This window comes from Venturia canescens, chromosome 8 (genome assembly GCF_019457755.1).
Source record: "Venturia canescens isolate UGA chromosome 8, ASM1945775v1, whole genome shotgun sequence".
Classification (NCBI taxonomy): domain Eukaryota; kingdom Metazoa; phylum Arthropoda; class Insecta; order Hymenoptera; family Ichneumonidae; genus Venturia; species Venturia canescens.
The window spans coordinates 17,975,217-17,999,768 of NC_057428.1; the positions used below are offsets into that span (position 1 = coordinate 17,975,217).

At 44.8% G+C, this 24,552-nt stretch overlaps 1 protein-coding gene across 1 annotated transcript in view; it reads left to right on the plus strand.

Annotated features, from left to right (window-relative positions):
* The first annotated feature begins 10,500 nt into the window (after positions 1–10,500).
* The window catches only part of LOC122414852 (laccase-2), a 32,228-nt gene continuing 18,176 nt past the window's right edge, over positions 10,501–24,552 (plus strand). Inside the window, exon 1 of the mRNA XM_043426454.1 lies at positions 10,501–11,515. Coding sequence (XP_043282389.1) covers positions 11,392–11,515 — 124 coding nt within the window. The 5' untranslated portion in view covers positions 10,501–11,391. The remainder of the gene's footprint in view (positions 11,516–24,552) is intronic.

The following is a 24,552-nucleotide window of genomic DNA, read 5'->3' on the forward strand; positions in this document are numbered from 1 at the left end:
AAATTGATGGGCCATTAAACCAGGAGCAATTAATTATCGAATGGCGCGGTTGTTTCTCGTTATTATATCGGGATTTAGGGATCGTTGCGAAAAATAATTGAAGAGAAAAAAATAGCAAATTGGCGAATATAATTGATGGATCGTGGACGAAAAACGAATCGAACAATGGCAAAACGTGGAGAAATTAATGAAGGATTGTCGTCGCGAGAGTATTTGATATTGCGTAAGCCTCGATATTTCCGATAGGGAATTGCATAATTGAAAACGAGAGTAACGCGAGATCGGCGAACCGGGAAAATCGATAATTCACGCACGATCGAAGAAACTTGGATCGAGTCATAAAAATCCATATAACCATAAAGGGAATCTCATACTAAACAATCGACTATACGTGTTTGTATGAAAAGAGTTTAGCGACCGCAATCGCAGGGGGGAAGGAGAGAGAACAAAACGACGGTGGAAACATTCCTCACGATCTGTTTAATATTGTCGTGGCGTCGCGGAATTTTGCCATCACGGTTAATCAGGTATCGTTGAGAATCGTCTAATTAGGCGAGTTCTGCGAGCATCGAGCCCAGCGGGCGATCGCGCGAGCTCATTGTGGGAAGCTTGATATAGATATTTGAAAAAAGAGGAAAATGGAGAAAGAGCGGAGAAACATTGCGATGCCTGGGACGTCGGCTCGTGTATTTGCCTCGTAATAGTGCTCGAATAACTATTTTATGAAATAGTCGTACTGGGAGAGCTAGGAAAATGTGAAACGCGTTATAAAAAACAAAAATAAAAGTGCAGGAAGAATAAAGCAATTATATCTAATTTTGCTACTTAAATAATGAGATATTTATGAATAATTTGAAGAAATTCGTTCAATTATTCGACGTATTTACCGTTTTATTGATCGCGTATTTTTTAATACTTTATCCTAAGAGATCGTAATGCAAAGTGGATTCGAAGCTGTTCAAATGACTCATAAATTTAGCATTATGAATGCTCAATTGCGACGAAATGAATCATCTTAAATCTCAATTAAGCTTGATTGAAATTTTCCATAATTGAATACCCATATTTTCTCTTTCTCTCCCTCTGCCGCCTCGTTCGAGGAACTTAATTTTCCTTTCGATCACGAGCCATTCATTTTCCGGCTTAAAAAATAAACGATCATTCATAACGGAGCTATCGATGTATGCGCAGGTCGGATTTAATCTTATTCTTAGATCGTTCGTAGGAAGGGATTCCTGATGCTTGAGGTTCGATTATCGGAAATGAGAAAAGCCCCGCGATCGATCTTGAGAAAAATAATTGTTGTGCTTCTGCGTGAGTAATTTGTCTTTCTTGTTTGCCAGAGCGAGGAACTTACCGATACGCCGCTTAATACGTGCCCTCGCGATTATAAATTGCTCGGAAATGAGCGTGTAATGATTGATTTAATAAAAATAAATAGGAAAACACGACCCCCATTGGCTCGTGCTTCGTTTCCTCCGAGAAGTACCTCATTCGACTCCTTTTGTAAATAACCATGTAAAGAGCAAGTATCCTCCAACCGCAAATACACGTGAGACCTTTTTTCGTCGAAAAAACATTGGAATCTTGTGGCTCAGCCGGCACTTTAATAACCGCTAATCAAACAGTGCCTCTAATTGCCCTTCGTTTTTCTTCATTGTTCGAATCACTTCAATCCCCCTATAAAAATAATGCCAGCAATGTCACTGTCGTTTCAAATACGACCTGACTCAAGATCCCAATTTTCATGAATGAAAAAACTTCCTTTCACGTCCACCGAATCATTACGGTACTGATTTTCTTCCCACGGAAATCTTTTCTGGAATATACAATCGCGATCTTAGCTCTTTCATCCAATTAGAAGTGCAGATAATTTTATAATATTCAGCAAAACTGTAGAGTATAGTTCGGCCGTTCTCTATAACTAGTCAAGTTTGCAACTACTTTATGTTGATTAGTTTTAAGGCTAAATCATTAATAAAATTATTAAACACTTACATTGAGAATATTTTTATCACAGAAATTTAATAAAATGCTTTAAAAATATCATATAAGATAAAATTTATATTTCAACTTGACTAGTTAATGGTTGAGTCGATACCGGTGACACTTTAAATACGCATAACCTAGGAAACAATTTTATTGTGCGAAAGAAAGTTTACCTCGGTTTAATGCTACCGAGAAAAAGAAATGGTCAATTCATGAAAAAAAAGCGAAGCTACTAGACGATCGAAAGCACGTGAGTCAGTCTGAAAAATAAACTTGATGAAATTCCCGCGATTTCCGAATTTGCCCCAAGTTCAATGAGCCGTTACCAGTAGTCCAACGTAATGATTGCCCGTAATGTTTAAAAAGAAAAAAAAATGAAATCTGTGATGAATAAGAGGCCCCGGAACTGTTCTTATCGTTATCAGGGGACCTTAAACTATGATTTACCGCAAAAAAAGTGGACCTTCACCGTACTTTATCGAACGGCCGAACTCCTTTAAAACGAGGATAAATTTTGTGCAAAGATTGCACATTGGAAATAACCAATAAAATTTCCAATAAAATTTTATCTGCTCCTCGATCCAAATACTCACGTGAATCGAATAATTCTCAGGCTTTATCGAGTTAATCGTGACAATGCTTTCAGGATAAATATGGAAACGATGCAGGAGAGTAACTAGAAATTGCATAATGCAATTTAGTCCCATCGGGGATTCCGTGACGATGCTTTTTACTTGTAACATTATATGTACGTATATTTGGAGTAAGCTCACGTGTGTAATGAGTGGGCAAAAAGCATGCGCGTCATAAATTATGTGCGTTCGTCTCTGGAGTCTCGTGGCAGCAGAAAACAGGCCGGGACAGCTTGTAATCGAAGCTTTCATACGTACGCGAGTATGTTATTCATGAAATGTACGCGTACACAAGCGCACATGCACATCTACATTGTAGATATTCTATGTGCTATTGAGTGAGGTAATATTACCGAGCAACGACCGGTCGTCCAACGCGGAAGTCCACGTCGGAGTCCCTCTCTGCATGAATTAAATACACGTGCATTTTAGTCGATACTGCGAAATAGCACTCGAATAATCGAGTAACAAAACTTCACGAAATTCTTTTTATCTTCCTAACCTAACGATCATTTTTTATTATTTCGGACTAGTTATGAGACGATGGAAAACGCAATTGTCATAAAATATTCAATATTATTCAACGACCACGGTCAATTAACGATGCGTGGCAAATACTTCGATAATCCAGAATCCATTGAATTTTTCAAACTTTTACGAGAAATATATATTTATGGCAAATATAATTTTCGTTTCAACGCGTTAGTTGAAATCAGCTTCGCAGGAGACGGAAAATAGACTATTTTTTATTAAATTTTTTGTATTTTTTATCATCCAAATTGTTACTTATTTTTCTACAATTTGATTTATTTAGGTTCTACTTCAATCTTTGAATGAAATTACAAATACCAACTTCGAAGGCTAAAATTTCAACAAGTTGAAAAATAAAAAGCATCAAGGCAGTTTGTGCACGAAACGATTTTCTTTAGAATGAATGGCAGTCGACTGACACGCAAAGGGTTCATTTTATTGGTTATTTAGATAAACGTGTTTAAACATGAAGCAAAATACTGTGCGAAAAAAAAACGATCATCTTTCCATATAACAATTAACACTTCTTACGAAGTTTATGAAAAACGTACACAATAACAATGAAGTATATAATGAAGGTCTGGGAAAAAATTCGAGACGATTGTTTTGCTAATAATAAATCTATATTACGTTAAAGATCGAAAGAAATTTGTAATGAGCGCTCGCTCCAGCGTCGCATTTGCTTATTTCAGCGTTTTGTTTATTCTTGGCTTGGCCCATTCTTGTCACAGCCTTCTGTCTTTTTATTAATACTTTTTTCTCGATCCATTTTCCCTTGTGTTAACCCTTTGTCCTCTCTAACGCGATTTCTAACATATCCCCGATAAATGAATGGCTCGTAATTTCATTCGCCAAAAAATGAGTTGAAAAAATGTATTTAAAATTTTGAATTAATAACTCTGACATTAATTTGGAGTGGTAATATTTTTAATTAGGAAGTAAAAATCGACCGAATTTAGACACTCGTAAAATACGATTCTACGGGCATAATCTACCTTAAAAAATGGTATAAAAATTTCAAAAAATTCCATCATAAAATCGTGATCGAATCTACGGACTAAAGCGAATAAAATGAAACAATTTTTCATCTCCTTTCAGTGTTTCGTAGGGGAATGAAAAATAGTAGAAACGAACGGACTCGTTGCCCTTATTTATATAAACTTTATTAAGAAAAAAGGAGATTGACGTTACGGACGAAAGTAATTAGAAATTGGAGGGATGGCGAATTATCTCGAGATTTATTATCGGTTAGCAGGATTTAAGCGGCGATAGGTAAAGAAGCGGAGTGGGGGGGTCCCGGTTGTGCGTGTAATTGGTTTCATTAGACTGTCGAGCGATGCTTGGGCTTCGATTCGAACCGAGAGTTGCGCAATCCTCGGTGTACTCTTGTCGTGTGCCCTGAATGTTTCTCGAATTACTTCGTACTCCGTCTTCATGCCGGAAATATGTACGAAACGGTAATTCCCCCCGCCCCCTCCTTTCACCGCCTCGTGGGCGATGCTTGGAAACATGATGAAGGGAAAAAAATCTTCTACATCTTCGGAAGACTTTATTTGCATAATATATTTTTTTCTTTGACTTTATCTTCATTGCATTTTAAAATAAATGGAAAAAATGTCAGTCAGAAAAATAACACGAGCCTGGCCAGCGAAATCAACTGAATTGTTATTTTTCAATGCGGTGTTCGAGTCGGAATAATTCAATTATGTTTGCATGATTGAATCGGATGGCGAAAGAACTCGAGAAAAGTGACACATGAATTTATGCGATGAGAGAAAAAAAAACGTTCGGTTGAAAATAAAAAATTCGGCAGATTTTGTTGAAGCGAAGTTTTTTCCCCGATGGTCGATCTTTCGTTCGAAGGCGTAGCTAAAATGAAATCGAAGAGAGTGAAACGAAAAGTGGCGATTGGGACTAAAAGTGTTTTTATTAAGGCGATGTGCTTAAGACAAAAGAGATATCGGAGACTTAGAAAGTTTAGTTAATCAAGGTGCCTTTAAGGTGGTCGAGTATGCGAGCCTCGATTTCGTAGGCTCGAACACAGTGTTGGGAAAATGTGTAGGCCCCTGTATAATATTTGCACGAACGTACAATATGCTTTTTGCTTTAGATTCGCATGCGCAACGCGGCATATAAAAACAGCAGGAACATGTTTATTTGTAAAACCTGCGCTCAATTTTCCACGTACTAGAAGGAAATAAATGAATAGAGCGAAATAGTGAAGTACGAGATAACGAAATAACGAAATAAACAATAAATAAAAAGGCACATAAAAATTGTATTTATGCAGCGCGCGCGCGGTGCCCGCAGGAGTGAAAGGTGCGTATATGGACTGCCACTGCATTATGCACTTCAATGCATTTTCGAGGAGTCGAGGCAAGGGGCTGGCAATGATACGTGAAATCATAATTTTTACCTCAATAACTCAACACTTTTGCTAACAACTCTCCGTTTCTTTATGCACGCGTACCATAATGTATCTCCTTATATTTTCTCGTTTGTGTGTTCGCGCGCGAGCGCGCGCGCGCGTGTGTGCTCATATGAAAGTTCATATTCCTCGAAAAGTAATATAGATAGAAGGATTTACGCATCTGCTAGATTCACTCGTTTGTGTAAATCGCTACATACGAATGCTCATATAGAAGCGAAGTGATCTCTCGTTTCACTGATAAATACGCGGAGGTACTTGGCTCAATGCCAAGGTGCTCTTACCGCCCGGAGAGCCAGCTTTTTCTTTCGATTTCTTAGATCGAAAATTGAAAGGATTTTTAAGGCCACTTAATCGTATGGTCGATCCAACTTTATGGTGATATTCCGCTGTGCGATTTACTTTCGGTCACGTGTGTGGCGAAGGGGAAAGATAAATAATTGTGGGATAGCGCGCCAAGGATGAATTAGAGTTTTGCAAATTTCTCACTTTTCCCCTTTTCACAGGAAAATTATTTTGACAGTTTCACGATCGTTGATTATGTGCAGAGTTTCCTCGCTCTCGGGATTATTTCTTGCTGCACGAGAAACTCTGAATCACACGCGTCGAGCCTAATTACAGCTGGTAAATGAGGATGTATGAGTGACAAATAATTCTGATTGGAGGACGTAAGAAAAATATGAAATCATTCAACGCGCATTATTAACGCGATTCTGTCGCACGAATATCCACCGCGAAGTTCTCCAATTAGACGCTTTTCGCGCTTATATAATTATTTGATTTATACCCCTCAAGAATTATCATTAACGCGGCTGCAAGAGCTCGTGAGATTTCGAGTGACAAGCCGCCTCGTAAGTTTTCGCCAATTTACTTCTTTATTATTCTAATTATGCGCAATTTTTAAAGCTTTCCTACTTTTTATTCGCTCCGCATCGCTCTTTTCAGATTATTCCATACAATTCGTTCTTCTCGCCTTAAAAACCCCTTGGAAAACCGATGTAACGCGAATCGCTCGAGATTCTAATCGAGTCCGGATGTATCGGGTGTGGTCATGCGAAACGAGAATGCACGAAGAAGCCAGAGATCGCGAGAGCTCGTTATTTCTTCCGTGTCTCACCGTGCGTTTCCCCCTCCGTAGACTTCTTTTTGCCTCCCACAATTTAGTCCCATTGGCTTCTTGAATTAATACAAAAATTATATAATTTTTTAAGCAGCACGAGTATGCAGCGCTGAGAACCAATTGGTAGCGAAGTGCAGCGGCGTTTTTCTATGCGCCGCAGGAAGTTGTTCCTCGCTGAAGTCCTCGACAGACACTTTCATGCTGAATTAGCCAGATAAAAACGAGAGCGCAGGGACCGTAGTCGATGGTATTTTACACTTGGACGATGCCACGGATCGAGGACAAAAAGTCCCGAAGTCGCAAATGCGAAAGGGGCCTAAAAAATGGGAAATTCTCCCTCGAAACGTATCGCGCATTGTTAAGGCCCAGCAATCTGATGGATCCTATCACAGAGCTCAGACAGGAGTCTCGCCTCTTTTGTTCACACGGGAAAATCATTCCATTATTACTTTCACCTTTCGTTCTTGAACGGCGCTGAAATATCAATTAAAAACAGTGCGTTTTTTCTTTATTCTCTTCATATTTTTTCTTCCCCCCCCCCCCCCCCCCCCTCCACCTCTTCGTCTCATACTGAGCGATGGACTTTTTCAAATAGATTCTCGAATATGTCGATCGATGGGAAAGATAGCAGTGCGAAATAACCGCCGCGCTTTCTACGACGTGGAAAATGAAGTAGCATCACCGCACCATCGATCATTTGCCTCGAAATAAAAATTCTCAATGACACATTTCCAAAGGAAAACGACTCTGAGAAACTTCCCAATTTAGCCGTAACAAAAATCGTTCCATCGCACTTCCACGTGTGATTGATCAGCGAAAAAATAATCGAGCGCCTCTGCCCAAGTCCAGAATAATTAAAGTAAAAAATTCAAAGTCCACATGAATAATTTCACAAAGACTTTCTAAAAGTCCCCCGCGCCTCGAAACGTCAATACAAAATTTCTCTCAATTCCCTCGTCCCACATCAATACTCATCGATCCCCTACTAAAGAGGATTTTTACCCGATATTTAATGACGAAAAATCAATAGGCTTCCAACACTCCGCGATGAGATCGAATAAAACTCGACTCCCACGCCCCCTCGACGCGGATACACTTGATACGCGAATACGATTATAATCGTAAAGTCCTACATCAGGTGCGTTTGTAAAGAAACACACTCTCGTGACCAGTTCACCCAGATACCACTCGCCCAAGACACGTACACGTACACATGCGCGCTTGAGTAATAAAATAAAATATACAAAACGTATTATACTTCAACCGCAGCCTTCGATCGTTACCTACGTGTACTCATATCGAACGTGTTTGTTACACGTTAGCGAGCACGCACACGAGCGAGCTCTGGATAGGAGGATCGCGAGAGTGTGTAACAACTCGGACTGCCTTTCCATTTATACACTAGTCCGAACCTGGACACACAGCGTGGTCTCTTCTCGCTAAAACTCGATCGAATTATGTTTCTTGTCGAGTTTTTCTATGCGAAATGCAAGTATGCAGGGGAGCTGGGGGGGAGGCGACGGAGTTGTTTTGTTGGGTAGAAATTGGAGGGTTTTTGGATCGGCGAGGACGAAAAAAGGTTAGTAAAGAGGCTGGAAGAACTGTGTAAAATCGCTCGCCCGAAACCGTCCAAAGTGTGTAATTGTAGCAAGGTTCGTTGACCAGCATACTGAAAAGCTCACTGCGAGCATTCGTGAGAGATTTTCTAAACGAGATCGGCGTTTATGATTGCGGCGGAGCGAGGATGGCTCGAGTGCTCTACCGCTAGTCAAAAAAAAACGCTTAGGCTCGGGGAGTGAGGAAGGTCTGGGGAGCGAGCTAACGGTCGGCCGCTCCTTCCTGTCTCCGGAGCCGCCAGACCTGAGCCAGACGACTCATGCTCTTCCTGCTTCTTCTTACTTTCGCTTGGTTCCTCGAAAAAGGGGGCGCAGCCAAAATTCGGGGAATTTGGGAGTGCGGAAGATTCGATATTCCTGGAGGCTTTTTTCTCAGGCTTCAAACGTAACGGTAAGAAATTGGTTTTTTGTTTAGGAAGAATCCGCTGGGTCCAGACACCCCCCGAAAGTTTTCCTGGAACTCCGCCGAGTTCCGGGTCCCATCGACGTTCAATGTCGAGCATAGATCGAGCGTCGAGAGCGGCCGGTAAACGAGAAACGCTTCCTGCTCGTCTGACCTTAAACCGCACCGGCCCCTTCCCGAGCCCTGAAAATTCACACGGCGAGGGAACGAGACCAGCTTCTCGCGAGGTGGATCGAGAGTCTATCGAGATCGAAAGTAATAACGTACGTGCTGCTAGAAAATAATGGTCGCTCGGCTTCGGGATTATCTGGGAGTGTGTACAGTCACCACCTCGAGCGCTCGTTACCGAGGCCCGCTGTAGAAGTCTCTCTCGTCAGCTGGCCTCTCACTCTCGTGGGGGAGCCTCGGTTAGCTTGAGAATTTGTGCATGCGAAGCAGCGGCCACGCGGAGAAGAAGGAGTTAGGCGAGGTTGGGAGCAGAGTAGAGTCGAGCGAGAAGTCTCCTCGGCGGAGTGGTGGTCGCGACTGAGCCAGCAGCGCCACCAACGGAGCCCGCATATCGAGCGAGCGCGATCAGGCATCATAAGCCTGAGAGGCTCGTTATATGCGGCGTTATCCGTAGGTTTCCATCCCGGCGCTGCACACAGACACACGAACCCCCTTAATGTGTAACCAGAACACAATCACTGGAGCGGATTAACCCAATCGTGCAGCATGACGAGGCAGCCTCCTCCGCTCTTCGCCTCACCTGCGTGCACACCGACACGGCGCGTAACTGCACGAGAATAGCCAGAAGCCACTCTGACTAAGAGCCCGGGCGCTGTTCCTCCAGAGGGCGGTCTTTGATGACGTACTCGCGCGCTCGCGATGCTAATGAATCGTGTTACTTTGGCGATGAAACACGGATGCTCGACACGGATCTTGCGGATCCGCAAAGATCGACGTTTCCTGCAGCTCCTGCGACAGCATCATCGCACTTTCAGTCTGCTCCAAGGGAATCGGACGTCGGATCAACTTTCCAAGGATCGTGGCGGATGGGATGGGACGCGGCGGAATACTCAATGCCGAAAGCACCGATATAGCGATCCTCGTACGGATGCAACGTCGGGCGGCGTCGACTTTCCAAATATGACGGTGAAGATCGAGCCGCGAATATCTCGCAATCTGTGAATCAATCCAACACCTCGTACCACTTACTTTCCCAGCAGTTATGATGATGGAGCCAAAAAACAGCTGAACGAGCGTAATCTCGGAGCGGGAAGCGGTGCGGAACGCCGCTGCGAACATTTTCCATGAAAACGCCTGGCGACTCCCACCTCGATTAAACGAAACTGCTGGCAAAAGTCCCTTGCAGGACACGCGTCCGCGCCGCTCTACCTCTGCCACCACCCCGGCGTCGATCATCCGCATTCCGGGTCTGAAACCGAGTGCCAGTGGCGAGGGTAACAGTACAAGCTTGCCTAGCGAAACTCTACTATCCGTTTCACTCGGGTCCGCCACCACCCTAAGCGTCGCAGGGGAACCACGACCACGGCCTTCCCGAGGCTACGCTCGACTCCGAGTCTCTCTTTCTCCCACGCTTTCTCTCTCCGTCTCGCACTCTCGTCAGGTTCCTTCATGGGTCTGGAAAAGGAGGTGAATGCTCAAGAGAGTGTACCATTGGGCCAGGGGGAATTGGGCCAGGAGCCAATGGTATTATGAAGTAGAGAGGTGGAGCCGATAGGTATTAAATAGGTGTGCTCGAACCTTCCGTGTCTCGAGTGTCTCAAAGACATCGGATCGGCAACAATATTTCGAAAAGGAGGGAACAAAAAGAGCTGAATATCGAAGTTCCCTCAGTGGCTTCCAATAGCACCGTGCATTCGCGTTGGACCCATCCATATGGCTGGTCTCAATGTGATTTTCATCCGGCTCGTGTTTAACTTTGAGCGACTTTGGACTCCAAAGTTTCGTGGTTGTTTGTGCTCGCGCTGAACGCCCTCGATCTTCCTCCCTTCGAGCTCTTCGCGTCGCCCTATTCTTCCTCGTTCTCTCCCTTTCTGTGCACTTTTTTGAGAGCCTCCGAGCCCGCCGACGCTCCCGACTCCGAGCCCGCCGCATCGTCGAATCCCCCCCGGGGAAGTTTACAATCCTTCTCGGTGGACTCCCATCCGTCTCCTGTGATCACTTCCATACACCGTTAGCATGTTGCGCGACTAGCCTCCGCTACCGCCACCGCCGCCGCTGCTGCTTTTACTCCTGTCTAACTCCTTGGCGAGGCCAAGGGAAACGGTGGGCGCTATACGTCGCTCTCGACTCCAAGAGAACTCGGGAGAGTGTGTTATAGAGTACATCGTCATAGCTCTCTCGGCCACTGTGCCGAACGATCAAAGAGAGCTGCTCTCCGGGCACAAGTACACAAGACTCTCGTCCATTCACACGCGGTCTTAAACCGCGGCTCCGGGGACCCTGCCCGCGCGTTTCCTCGTCCACGAGGACTGTTTCTTCAATCTCTTGTGCCACCGACTCCGCGATCAAACGATCGTCGCTTCTATCGCTCATCCAGTGCCTTTCTCGAAGTGCCCCTGCGCCGGCTGCGAGTGTCACCGAGGATCGAGCAACGTTATTTCGTTTTTGTTTAACTTTATCAACCGGAGCGCGTTTTCACCAAAGTTTTTTCACGGAGAACCAGTATGAGGTTCTTCGCCGCTTCGGGCGGCTCTCGTCCGCTTCTCGTCGCAGCTATCGCTGCTCTCCTCGTCCTTGCTCAATCGGCTGATGGGACTCGCGTCTCCAACAGTGCCAAACGGAAGAAGGGTGAGTTTCGATTTATTTCTTTTGCTCCCAAATTCCCAATCAAACTTCACTTTTTCCAGAGAGACTGCCTTTTACAGTTCGTTGCTCGACATTGCTTTTTACACGTTCGGGTTTTTGTACGTTTTAAATGAACGAAGGAAACTCAGTTTTATCCGATTATTCGGTGAACAGATTGTCAAAAAGTTAAACCGAAAAAAACCGATGCAAAAAATGACTTTAGAAAGTTTCTTCTCTCTTTGGCGCCTTCGTAGCACAGTTTAGTTGATTCTGCCATCGGCAGGCCGCGACTACTCGAGCGCGCGCGCTTATTCTCGCCGAGTCTTCCTTCGCTTCCTTCCTCGTCTCTTCTTCTCCTTCCACTTGCACCGTTGCATAGATCGACTCGGCCGTTACTTCTCGTTTGACCGGCCTTCCTCGACCGTCCTTCGCATCTTCCTATTCGCTTCTCGCCTCCTCCTTTTCTCCTCGAGTCAAGCCCAGATTCGATCATCGTCAAATCAATTTTTCCCAAGCGCGCTCTCGTTTCCCACGTTTTTCGGCGATTTTTTCCCTCCCGAATGTCATTCACTGCTCCCTCCCCCGTGCTTTTTTTCAATCTTGTTCCATTTCATATAGATCGACGTAGAACACGCCTCTCTATTTTCTTCTCGCATCGTCGATTTATCACAAGCTTCTTCTTCCCTCTTTTTTGCCACGGCATATACGTGTGGTTATGAACGATAACGGTATCCACGCTCAGAGGCGTCCCGGCGAACGCAGAACCGTTTATCATGCTCCAGACACGATTGCTTTTCCATTGACAAAAAAGCGGCTTGGAAAAAACACGTGAAAACCGAATTTCACTTCGTTACGATTAGATACATTGTCGTGGAAACGGAGAGAGCTTGCTAGGAAATCAGCAACGCAGATGGCGCTCTATTCAGTAAATAATTATTCAATAAATCCTCGTAACTATTTTCTTTCACTGTTATCAAGTTCAGAGCCATAAAAAAAGTCGGTCAGCGCATGATTATTCGAACGAAGACAGAATCGCGATGCTCCGCGTCTAGAATACCGTCGACGCATTTATTCCGGGGCTCTGCTCGCGCGTCATTGAACTTGCCGGCTCGGCAACTGGTTCCGTTCTTCAGATTCTTGCCGGGGATTTCCTCTCGCATACGCGATTCCTCATGCCCGCGTCTGTGCTGCGATTCACGCTTCAAGGACAGAAATCCAGCGGCCCGAGCCCGGATTTTTGCTGCGGATTTTGCTCGGGGCACGAACGCGGCCGGGGGAATTTTTTCAACCGACACTCGAATCAACTCCGTTCCGTTTTTCGGTTTTTTTCGCCCAGTGCACTGGAAACTGGGAGTCGTTTGCCACCCGCTACGGCCGGGACGAGGCGCGAGTGAGAATAGCCGGGAGGCTGAATCCAACGATAAGCAATTTTCGAGAGGGAGACACGCACAGTCTCCGGGATGTTTGACTGAGAGGCAGGAAAATCGTTGCTAATGGATTTGGAATTGGTGCACGATCGATCGATCTCGAGGCTCGATCGTAATTGAATTTGTCACTTGCGAGCTTTCGAGAAAGGTCAATAGAGAGCGTTACTTGCGTACGAATAAATGAATTTTATTCAGCAGCTCGAGAAAAGGAGGGAAAAATGACGGGGAAATGGAAATTCCTCGAGTTTTTTCCCTCGTTGATCGCGCGTATGAGTTTCTCAGTTAATTTTTCATCGTCGATCTTTCCGAGCCCGTTGTTCTTCGAGATTTCAGTCTTTCACAAGAACCGTCGGTGCAAAACTTGCGGTTGATTAATCGAGGGGGGCATTGAGAAACTTAAAAAATGGAACTAATTCGAAACGTGGCTCGCACCAAAGTGACTCTGCGTTTGATAAATACGTCGCGAGCAAAGGTGTCGACAGTTTCCCGGGGGGGAGAAAGAGACGATCGGGAGCGAAAAAAAAGAGAAAGATTGACGAGCCAATGTACCGGGAGAAAGGAGAGATTGAAGGTGCGGTGCAACCGTTATTATTAGAGACAAGAAAACCTCCGCAATGAAAGATAATTACACATGCGAATGAGGAATGCATAATTTAGCTGTTTCTTTTTCAATACTCCGAGAGTGAATGAAACCTCGAAAATGATGCTCGAGACCTGGCCGAGGTGAGAGGATCGCGTTCGTTGACAAATTTTGATGAAACTCGCAAGAAACCCAAAAGAAATATCAAATCCGACAACGAGCGAATCGACAGAAACTCGAGGCTGCTGAAATATCGAAAGAAATTGTTCGCTCGAGTTTAGCAAGAAATTCGCACAGCGAAAATGGAATTACGTGAGCTTAGTAAGCGTTGCTAGAAAATGAAATATTAATAGCCGAATGTTTTTTCCTTATCTCTTCTCGGCGATTCTCTCGTATCCCGTAGATGGGAACTGTAACAGAGCGTAAAGTGTCTGGCGAGGAGAAAGAAAAACCGAACAGTCACGGTCGTGCCACGGCGTAATCGTGAAAGTGTAAAGAAATATATAGACACTGCGTGATCGTGACGAATAGGCAGGGGCACCAGAGGCCGCGGGGAAGCAGTGGAATTACAGAAGAATAAAATCGTCGGTTAAAGAAATTCTTCTCTTGTCCGAGTTCACTCGCGCGCTATTGAAAGCGAAATTGAGAGAGTTATTGAGAATCAAATAATGCCTCTTTGAGAGCGGCAATGCGATGCACGCGCCAATCTGTAATTATTTATTATGGAGTGTAACAATCATTTTATTACGAGTATCAAGAAAACGAATAAAAATACAAATTTATCTGCATCGAAGTAATGGGAATGCTAAATTGTACGTTTCGAGGCAATTCAAGTTGAATATCGTTTTCAAAAATGCTAAACAACGTCGTACTCTGCCTCCTCTCTCGTCATTATTTCAATCCACTTTATTCAGGTAATTTTACATTGAAAATTCATTTATATTTACTGACTCGAATTAATTAAAGTTTTGCGCATTAAACAGATTGCCACAACGGTTTTAATTAACATACATTATTTCGCTGAGATTTTAATCCAGATCTGATGCTCGGGCTGCATATCGAAAGATTAGATTGTTCAATATTTATCGAGCACCAGGAATTCGACAATAATTCGATGTCGAATTTATCTTATCGCTAATAATCCGCGCACTATTTTAGAAAGGATACCTGTTTTGCATTACTCATGCTGCGTTCGATTGTAAAGTGTCTATATGAACGTGTGTCCGTGCCTGGGTGGGTTAAGAAAAAGTGTAAATCGATCGGACATATCGTGGGCGAGGAGTTTCACAATCGATCGAATCACGGGACCTGTTGAGATAAGAGGCACGTGAGAGCCAATCTCGTTTCCAGTTTTTTCTCCTCTACGCCGTTTTTCTTGTTTCTAATTTTTTAATCGTTCGTATTAAAACGTTGTTGTTTTGTGAATTATGCGACACGAGATCACGAGATTTACGGTTGAACGATCGATAAGCGTTCGCGGTTTTGAGGGCGTTGAGAATTCGCGAGTTTCTAGGAAACTCGAATCGCAAAGATTTGAATTTACATAATTCCTCAAACTGGAAAAGCTCTTTCGAATATTTCTGGTTTTTCGAGCTGGCCTGCTCTTCGAAGGGTTTCTATACCGCTCTCGAATCTCGCGTCCACCGAGCGCGACGAGTGTCTGAAAGTTAATCATTGTGTATCAGCAGCCTTGATTCGAGGGAGAAAAAAAATGAAGCGGCATAAAAAGCTCTTGTCACTGGGACGTGAATAAACGGCCGGTGCGTTACAGTTGGCTCGCATGATAAATGGCATAAAAATGTGTGTTATATCAGGCGTAGGAATGCAGCGTTAGAAAGGAACCACTTCGAGTGCCTTGAGACGCAGATTCTTTCCGTCTCTCTCCATCGTTTCCCCATGCTCTTTTTTTTAATTATCCTTTTCTACAACACGCTCGCTAACAGTATTAATTATTATGTCACGTCCCAAGCCACAAATATGCACGAGGGAAGCGACATTTCGTATCTGCCCGATCGTTTTTTTAACCAGATAGCACAACGTTTTGTGCGAGGGGCGTTAAACCCACAATTAACCGATTGCTTAATCACGGATCGGTGTACATTCGTCCGCACGGTTTGCCTAGATAAGAAAACTTCAGATTTTTTCTTCCCTCCTCCTTCCTAGGGTTTCCTCTCGCCCGCGTGACTAGCGACCTTAAAAAAACGGGTGCTCGAAACGATCCTCGTAAATTCCACACACGGCGAGTCAAAATGAAAATGCCGCGCACGCGGATCTTCTTTCAGAGAACAACGCGTTCGTGGGGACCATTGAGAACAATTTAATCGCGATAATAACAAAAATCGCAGCTACGAAAAGGACAATAATAATAATAAATGTGTAGCTTTGGACTTGCGTCACCTTGAGCCCGGTGAACGAGTGCTACGATTATAGGCACGAACGTGATGGACAAGTGGCGAGAACAAGAGGCTGCTCTGCTCCGCGCGCGTCGATTTAAACTCTTCGCAACATTATTGCCGCGTTCGAGCTAATCCCGCAACTGTGTCTTTGCCATCGTCGTCCGTTGAGAACCGCGCGTCTAGCGAAAGCGAAAGTGGCATGAAACACACTTACAAGGTGCGCGGCACAACGCCCGACAAACCTCCTCGCGGACGTCTCAACCGACTCTGCCAATGTCTGATTAATACACACCTTAACTACTCCGCTGCAGATACGCACTCGAAATACATTCGGCCGAGTTAAGTTGCGCTCCAAATACAGCGAATATGGAATGAAATCGGTGACTCGCGGCGCTCCTGCGCTGCGGACAAATACATTAATTTATTGGGACAGAAATAACGAAAGAGCTCGCCGACGCCGTCGCTTCTGAGCGCACTGACACTTTTTCGGTAATATTTCGTCGATCTTCGTCCACGTTGGGCCTCCGTTGTTTTCTCGTTATTCAGTCGATTTTCCTTCGTCGATGAACTTATGCAATTATTTGCATATTTATTATATAATCGCCGTTGTATAAGAGCAGTCCAATTAGATTAGTCCGATTGTTCTCGTGGCGTTTCATTATTTATTCTTTTTGTGGAATGTGCGGCCAGGTTGTGTAGAAAAATCAGAAAGGAACAAGCCCCTTGCACAACTACTGCGCCGATGCGTTATTCCCATTCCCGTATTCGCAAAAGGACATGCGCCGGCTGCTACTTTTGATGTTGGTTCATTATTCTCGCACAACAATCGTCTCGGACTCTCCTAATCCCCTGTGCGACTTTCCTACACACCCAACTTCTTATGGCGGATTTAAAAAAACGTCCGAATAAAAAGGCGCGCGGTCCAAGTTGCTCTCGCGGCGCATTGTACTCAATTTCAATTGTTCGTTGCAAAACTGCCTGCTGCAGCGGCCAATTCGCTCCTTTGGTTGGCGCATCGCGGCGGATGAACGCGAATTAACGAAATTCTTGCTTCCTGGAGTCGCGGGAGAAAAATGACACAAAAAATGACGGGGAAGAAAAAATGTAGGAAATCTCGAAAACTCTAGCTCGGGAGCCCCGCGACGAAGGAGGCGCTGGGAATCGTCATCGCGTCGCGGAATTGGGCTCGATCTCCCGTTATACTTGCTTTTGTGGGCCCGCGTGGACTCACTTGCCTCATTTCCTGCGTTTAATAGGCTTCCCGAGTTGTCGCGTGTTGCACCACGCTGGCAACTCTCATGCTATGAATATCTCTATTAGTACATCGTGCAAGTCAACTTTTTTCAGGAGGCTTTATAAGATCGGGAGAAGAGCGATCTCCGCAGGCACGAATTTCCAGCCGGGACTTCGTTAACGAAGCAGAAAAAATGGTAAATTCACTGAAAATTGATTGAGCGAACGAAATAAAGTTCCAAACGGTTCGAGGCTCGACATCGAGGCGACGCATTTTTCCCACGAATTTCGATAATCACCGATCCTCGTGGGCAATGAAAAATGCGGGATGTCGAAGCAAAAAGTGAGCTCGAGTCTGGACAAAAAATAGCGAGTAGGTCAGTAATCGTATTTCTGATGACTTCGGAATTCGGTCACTCGCGTGCACGCAGAGATTCTCCAATCAAGTAGAAACCCGCGCGATTATTAGTCGACGTTGGGAAAATAAAAAACAGCGTTCCACGAATCCATCAGCGTAATAACTAAATTGTACATAATAAAAACACGAGACATGACTCCGAGAACGTTGAAATAACATGGCTAATGAAGCTCCGAATTATTCGCTCGTTGGAAACGTCATTCAATCGCGTTTGACACGAAGAAAAATAGATCGAGGGAGGCAGAAGGAAAAGAAATTTGAAAACCGGCTGGATAAGGAGCAAGTGAAAATGAATGGTGAGTAAACGAATGAAAAAGTCCTGAGCTCGAGCACGTGGAGAGACGACAAGTTTGAGGGGATCCATCGACGTTGCAATTGCATCGATCAGCCACGAGCTTTTGTTCACCGTTACAATGAGAATTTTTGCAGTAGATAACCGCCTCGAAAAAGGGATTGAGAAATATCGTGACACCGAAATTTCAATGATGGAAAAAATCGTTCGAGTGCAGGGAGAAAATTAATGATCGATATTCCCGGTGTCTAAGAACCATAAACCTCACCGGATTATCCAACGAGCTAATGACGATGTTAGAAGGAATAAAAAAGCGGTTGAATCACGCGCTTCTCCGCGGCACCGAGGCGCAGTGAGAAAAATGCAAAAAACTAGTTAATTGTGAGAAACGAGCGTTAAATATAACGTAACCAAATGTGCGGGAGGGATAAAGGGGAGGAAAAATTGCAGAATAATATTGAAGCAGCGCTTGCTGCGAGAGGTTAATCAACGAGCTCTCCTGCGAGGCGACGAACTCGGAGTTAAAATAATAAATAAATGCTCGCGTCTGCGTTGCACTCGACACGTGTGCTGTGAGAAGAACACGGAGAGCGAGGAGGTCGGGAAAGTTTCGTATGCTCGAGTCTTGGATAAAGGCCTCTCGAGACCGTTCCACCACACCCTGCGAACAATAACAAGAGGAGCGAGCTCCTCGCCGATTGATGCTTCGAACGTCAAATGGCAAAAGTGCATTCTGCCAATGGCAGTTGCATTTTTTCACAATTTTTCTTGTTTTTTCGAAAAAAAACGACGATCATCAAGGTGCGGAGGTTCCGCGGTGGAGCGTTCAGCAAAAACTCGTTAAGTTTTCAACGCAATTTTCATTCTTAAATAACTCAAATATTGCTAAAACTGACAGGCGGTTTTCCTGCGCATTATTCCCATTGTAATACACTGTGCGAGCTCGTTATATTTAACGACGCAATAGCTGACGAAACGAGCGGATATTACAGGCCGGAAACTCTGCTCGCAATAAAAATGGAATTGGAAGTTTTGTCAACCGCCTGCGGGACGAGAAATTTATAAAATGGATTAATTAGAGCTGCTGCGAAATCGAACTCTCGTTTCGTCCACGCGCAGCCGCCTCGTCATGGGAACACGAGCTTTGCACGCGGCTTTACAATAGATTTTTGTCTCCATATTTTCACCGATTCGTTGTAACCAAGTGACCCATTGGCATCAAAGTTTTATGGGTACAACGCACGCGTCGCTGTTTTCTTCCATATACATAATTACGCAATCGAACGTATACGTCCCTCTGCTCGTTTCAGATTTCTCTTAACGTCTCCTATTCAGCTCTCACCTCGACGAGAAAATTTAAGTCCCACGAGTTCTCGCAGCTCTCCGCACGATCCTCCGCTCCACTCTCGATCGCGTACCATATTTTCCTCCTCCCTGCTCGCCGAGGACTTTATTCCGAAAGGGAAAAGGAATAAATTCTTTATCGAGGGCGCACTCGCTGTGTCGCTCGCTAAGGTCAAATCGATTTTTTATTACTCCAGTTTCGTTCATATCGACAGAAAAAGCGTGTGCACCTGCAGCCTTGAAAAAAGTGCATTTTTTTGCCTCTTCGAACTTCACTGCGCGTGGAAATTCGAAAAAATGTTTTTCCTTACGAAAAAAAATGGTTTCGGAGTTACCGCAGGAAAAAATGGCCCCAAAATGCGTATTTTCGTGCAACATTCGAGTCCTATCGAGCTTCATATTCCCGGTGCGCGAACTCGTTCGTCGCGATTGTCGCCGTCCGCGCGCGCGAGCCACCTTTGAATAATCTGCACACGTGGACGGATGTCGCCCCGAGATTTCATTGACAGAGGGAAAAAGAGGAAATAAAAGGAAAATGGACACGCGCCAGGGGACGGAAGCCATTAAAAACAGGAGCGCGCTTTGCTCCGGCCGCTTGTTTATCTTTATCCGTTTTATTTCATCCGGCAACGTTTTATGAGCGGCCCGCCTCCGTCCTTTTCCATCCGCATTATTTATTGCATAACGCTACGCGCCAACGCTCGCAAACATTTGTCCGCTTGAAACTCAATTTATCGAGCACTTAAACTTCCGACCCCGTTGAATCGTTCTTTTGGAATTTCATTTTCACGACAGTGATTTCTCCATCGATCCTCTGCCGGGCCCCCCCTCTCAGAGCTCGGACAGGTGACTCCGCTTGGCCCTCGATCCTGCGCTGCTGCAACGATCCGAGAAGTGGTCGGAGCAGGATGATGCCGGACGTGTGCGTCTCGCGAGCCGAAGGCCTCTGATCCTCAAAGTCTCTTGACGGATATTCCGTGACTGGACTTGCCGCGGGCCACTTTCGAGCGAGGCAATTACCGCAGAATCAGGGGGCGCATGCGAGAGCAGCGCGTGAATCCTATTCTTAAATCTCCCCGCCTGCTTACCAGCCTCCCGTACAATTTAACGAATCATCTCGATACGGGTTGGCCAGCAATTTAACGGTCATTAATGGAGCTGTGAACTGGAGTGTTCTGAGGATCACAGAGGCGAGTGAGAAGAGTAAGGAAAGCCCGATAAGCGGGTTACTCGTGGAAGTTGACTCGTTGGGAAAATCTCGCTGGAAATGCGAACCGAGGATTTAGTGGTTCGTCGAAAAATGAGGATCCCGGATCGCCCTCTCTCGAAAGAGTCGCGTTCTCGGAAGACTTTATTTTATTGCTCGAAAAGGAGACAAATTACGTTTGCAGGAGATACAGGATTTCGCGAGCGGGAGAATGCCCACGCACTTGGAGCTTGTAACTCAAATTGCCATGCACTCGGCGACTCAACGCACGAGGGGGGGGGAGAATCTCTCGGATGATATCAGTGCCAAATGTGTTTACGGGGCGAATTCGTCAGTGATAAAATGGGCTTGGAGCGCGAATTAATATGGCCGATGAAATTTACGACGCGCCTCGATACGTTCGTGACTCATTTAATTTTCTCGGTTTCAAAGGAGTTATCCGCCCAAGCGAACGAGAGTTTCGAGCCGTGGAGGCGAAAACGAAGCGACAGAAGCTCGGGAGCGTTGAAGAATCGCGAAGTTTGCGCACTTTTGTGGAAAAAAACTTGATTTTTCTCGCGCTCAATTAAACTCATTTAATGTATAATGAACGCGGGACGCATAATTACTGCGCACTTTAACGGCAAGAAATCTTCTGCAGAAGAATAATCTCACGACTCAATCTCGGATTGACAATCCATGAATTACGAGCGGAAGAGAGACGGCGAGGCAAGCGAGTGGGGGATTCGAGAGAGAAACATTAACCGCGAGAGATAAAAAAACGAAAGAAACGAGCGGAGAAACCTCCGATAAAATTCCAGGCTAAAAGAGACGGAAGTTGTCGCGCGGATACCACAAGAATGTCTTACGGTACTGCCGGCTCACGAGCATTCGTACCGACCAAATAAAAATAATAATAATAAACGAACAACAAATCACGCGTGTTCCTCTGACCAGCTGGCCACTTTGCGCGAATTTAGAAAAGCCGGAGAAAACGCTCCGCGCATTTCTCTCGCCGCTGGCACGTGAACCGCAGCTCACACACCGAAACATCCTACATCTCTCGTTCCGATTACGAAAAAAACGTCATGAAAAACGCCTTCCGGACACGACGTTCGGCCGCTTCGCGCCCGCGGTTCTTCCTCAGACTCTTTTCTCCTTCCGCAACGTCGTACCTTCTTTTTCGCCGCCTAAATTCACTCCGACCTCAATTCAACCTCGTCGAAATATTCTCAATTCGTGAAAATAAAGTATACTACTAGAAACAGCCACAGTGAGAAAAGAAGACGCGAAAAGGCTGCCTGAAAGGACGGCGCATACACGCGTGTGCCCTCCTCTCTTCCTCCCCCTCGCTCCGAACAAAACCGGCGTTTCAGCTTTCTTCTTGCGGCGCGTGAAGATCGCTGATGAGGACATTACAAGCCACTTGAGCCACGGACGACCGTATCCACATTGAGGAATGAAGAATTCACGTGAACGTCCAGCGAGAGAAACATACGCGATTACGAGGAAGCCTGACTTTTATTTCAAACTATCTTATCACGATTATTAGCGAAATCGATGTTTTATGGAGGTGCAAGATGGATTCGAAATGTACATTAGTCTTGGAATGAAATGAGAAAATTAATGAATTTAATCGTGATCGTGGAATCGATGGACCTTGGACCGAGCTGGTCTGTTCTAACTGAAAGATCCAGCGAAACAAGTGCAGGAGAGCGATCACGAAAAAGCGAGGGGCACTAAAGCGAGTGTGGGAAAGATGGAGCCCCTGATTTAAAAAACCGCACTCGAGGACATTAGAAGCACTTTTTTTATCAGATCGCGAGATGAACTCGGATCCGTAAAAAGGAGAATTTCAAGTGGAGCGAGCTCGCTCGAGGTACGGAGAACAGCCAGGGAGGAGCAGGAGAAAAAGGGGAAAGAGAAAACTCTGAAGAAGCAGAGGTGAAGAGTAATGTAAGAAATGGAACAAGTTGAGAAACACGATAGTGACAAACTCGGGACTCTGTGCTCACTCAATTTCTTCTTAGCCACTTTTTCACTCGCGAAGAATCTCCTCTAATATGGATACGCTTGGGGTTTTTGCAATTGCGAACGCATCGCCAGAGAACTGCGAAGAAGAGGCGAGCGTCTCGGAGACTTTTTGCACCGAAGAAGTGAAAATCGAGGAAAGTGAAGGGTGAAAAGGAAAGCTGCATCAACCGAAAAGTCAACGGCGTTACGAGCTTCTCGCGCTTCGAAACAATGAAGCCCACGAATAATTGGAATTCGTCCAAAAACCTCCAACAAAAATAACATCTGCTTGCACTCGGTTTCACACAAGTTTATCATCCAAAGTGACGCAATGCGGGAGAGGAGAAAAAACGATCTCGAGAGTATTAGGAAGAAGCTTGTACTGGTTAATTCCTTGGGAATCGAACGACTCGCGCGCGCGCGCGCGACTGTTTAGAAAACTGGAATTCAGCTTGGCAAATGAGTGCGTGTGGAAATAACGATCTCTGAGGAACGGGCTCGTTGCCATATTTGTTAATAAAACTGAAAATAATTGAAGTTTGCTTCAACATTTGTGAAGTACGACTGTTGAAATTCAAATGAGAAATCGAGCTGGAACGTGCAAGCTGAGACTCGAGGGAAGCACATGAATAAAACATTGCAGAAAAATGAGAATCAGTGGGACAAGAAAAAGCTTTTTGTCCTCATCTTCAATCGACCTAATTTGAAAAAAAATCCATCGGAGTTTCAACGAACAAGAGTTTACGAAAACCCCATAAATTTCATTGCCAAATTCCTCAAAGTGCTAATTTTCGAATTCGATCATAATAATATGATAAACACGGCGATGAGACGAAAAAGTTGTTGAATATTACCAACAATGACGTTCTCTGATTGCGCATAATAAATAGCGATCTTTATTCAGCTCAAATGATTGATATTAACGACTGCAGAGGGCAGTTTTATCGCAGCCCATGAATCGCCACGAGGAAATTCATCTTCGCACTCGAATCGTAAACGAGACGATGTCAAGAGTTCCTCGAACACCTGGCAGCCGAGAGAAAGAGCGTTGCACAGACACACACACACACACAGGTGGCGTACTGAGATCCGGTTGTGCGTTTGATCGTGAAAAAAAAACAACCAACTATAAATCAAATTAAAAAGAGCGCCAGTAAGGACAATGAAGTCGTCTGAACAGTGTCGCACACTCAGTTATTATTATTCGGTAATTGGCCTCTCGCTCCTCGTAAATCTCGACACTTGAAAATCCCATTCGAACATTCTTTTGTGGTCATAGAAATTTTCAGCGTTACTCGAAGCTCGAGGAAAAGCTAATAAAAAAAAAAACGTTTCCGAATCATTTTCATCGGCGGAGTGCAGATTCTGAGATTTTTTTTCATTCTTATTTCCAGCATTTTGTATGATCAACGAAGAGTCGTTGATGAAAATAGCTCGTTTAATCATTGAAATTCGAAAGTGATTTTTGGAAGATGTTTCGAACGTTTTTACGAGCGATTGGAAAACGTTGGGCCTTTGTTCGTGGATGACTGGGAAGAAGTGACGACGAGAGCCGGTGAAACTATAGAAAGCTGGAAAAATGCGAAGTACGCACTCGGCTTTTTGCGTGTGAAATTCATTTTTCATGAAAGCTCATGCCGCAAATAACTCATCGCTCGACGCAATGAGCTCGAACACGTTATGAAATATCTTTTTCAGTTTCCAGGAAATTCTACAAACTCGTGACAAAAATACGATATCGAAGGCGAGCGTGCCAGAAAATTGGTCGGGGAGGGAGGATCGAATCTTGACTCCACTGGAGCAACGCTCTTCGCTTTTTTGTCGTGTCGTTGAACTTTTGGTCCCCAACCTATGACAACGGAACTGCTCGGTTTTTTCTCGCCAAGACGTTTTTTTTCGATATTTTGATCTCGCCCACGCTCAAATAATCCTCACGTTCGGCGCTAACGTTATAGCACTTCTGTGCGTTTGCGTAACTCAATGGCTCGCCCATAAAAGTCGGAGGTGAGTGGCCGAGGTTTGACCGAAGTTGACTCTCGCCCAATTTAATCGCTCTCGCGAACGAAACCGCTTTTTCTGTTCCGCTTTTTTTGGCGAGACCTCGAACTTGAGCTCTCTCATCGTCAGAGTTTTTCGAGGGCTCGAGAAACG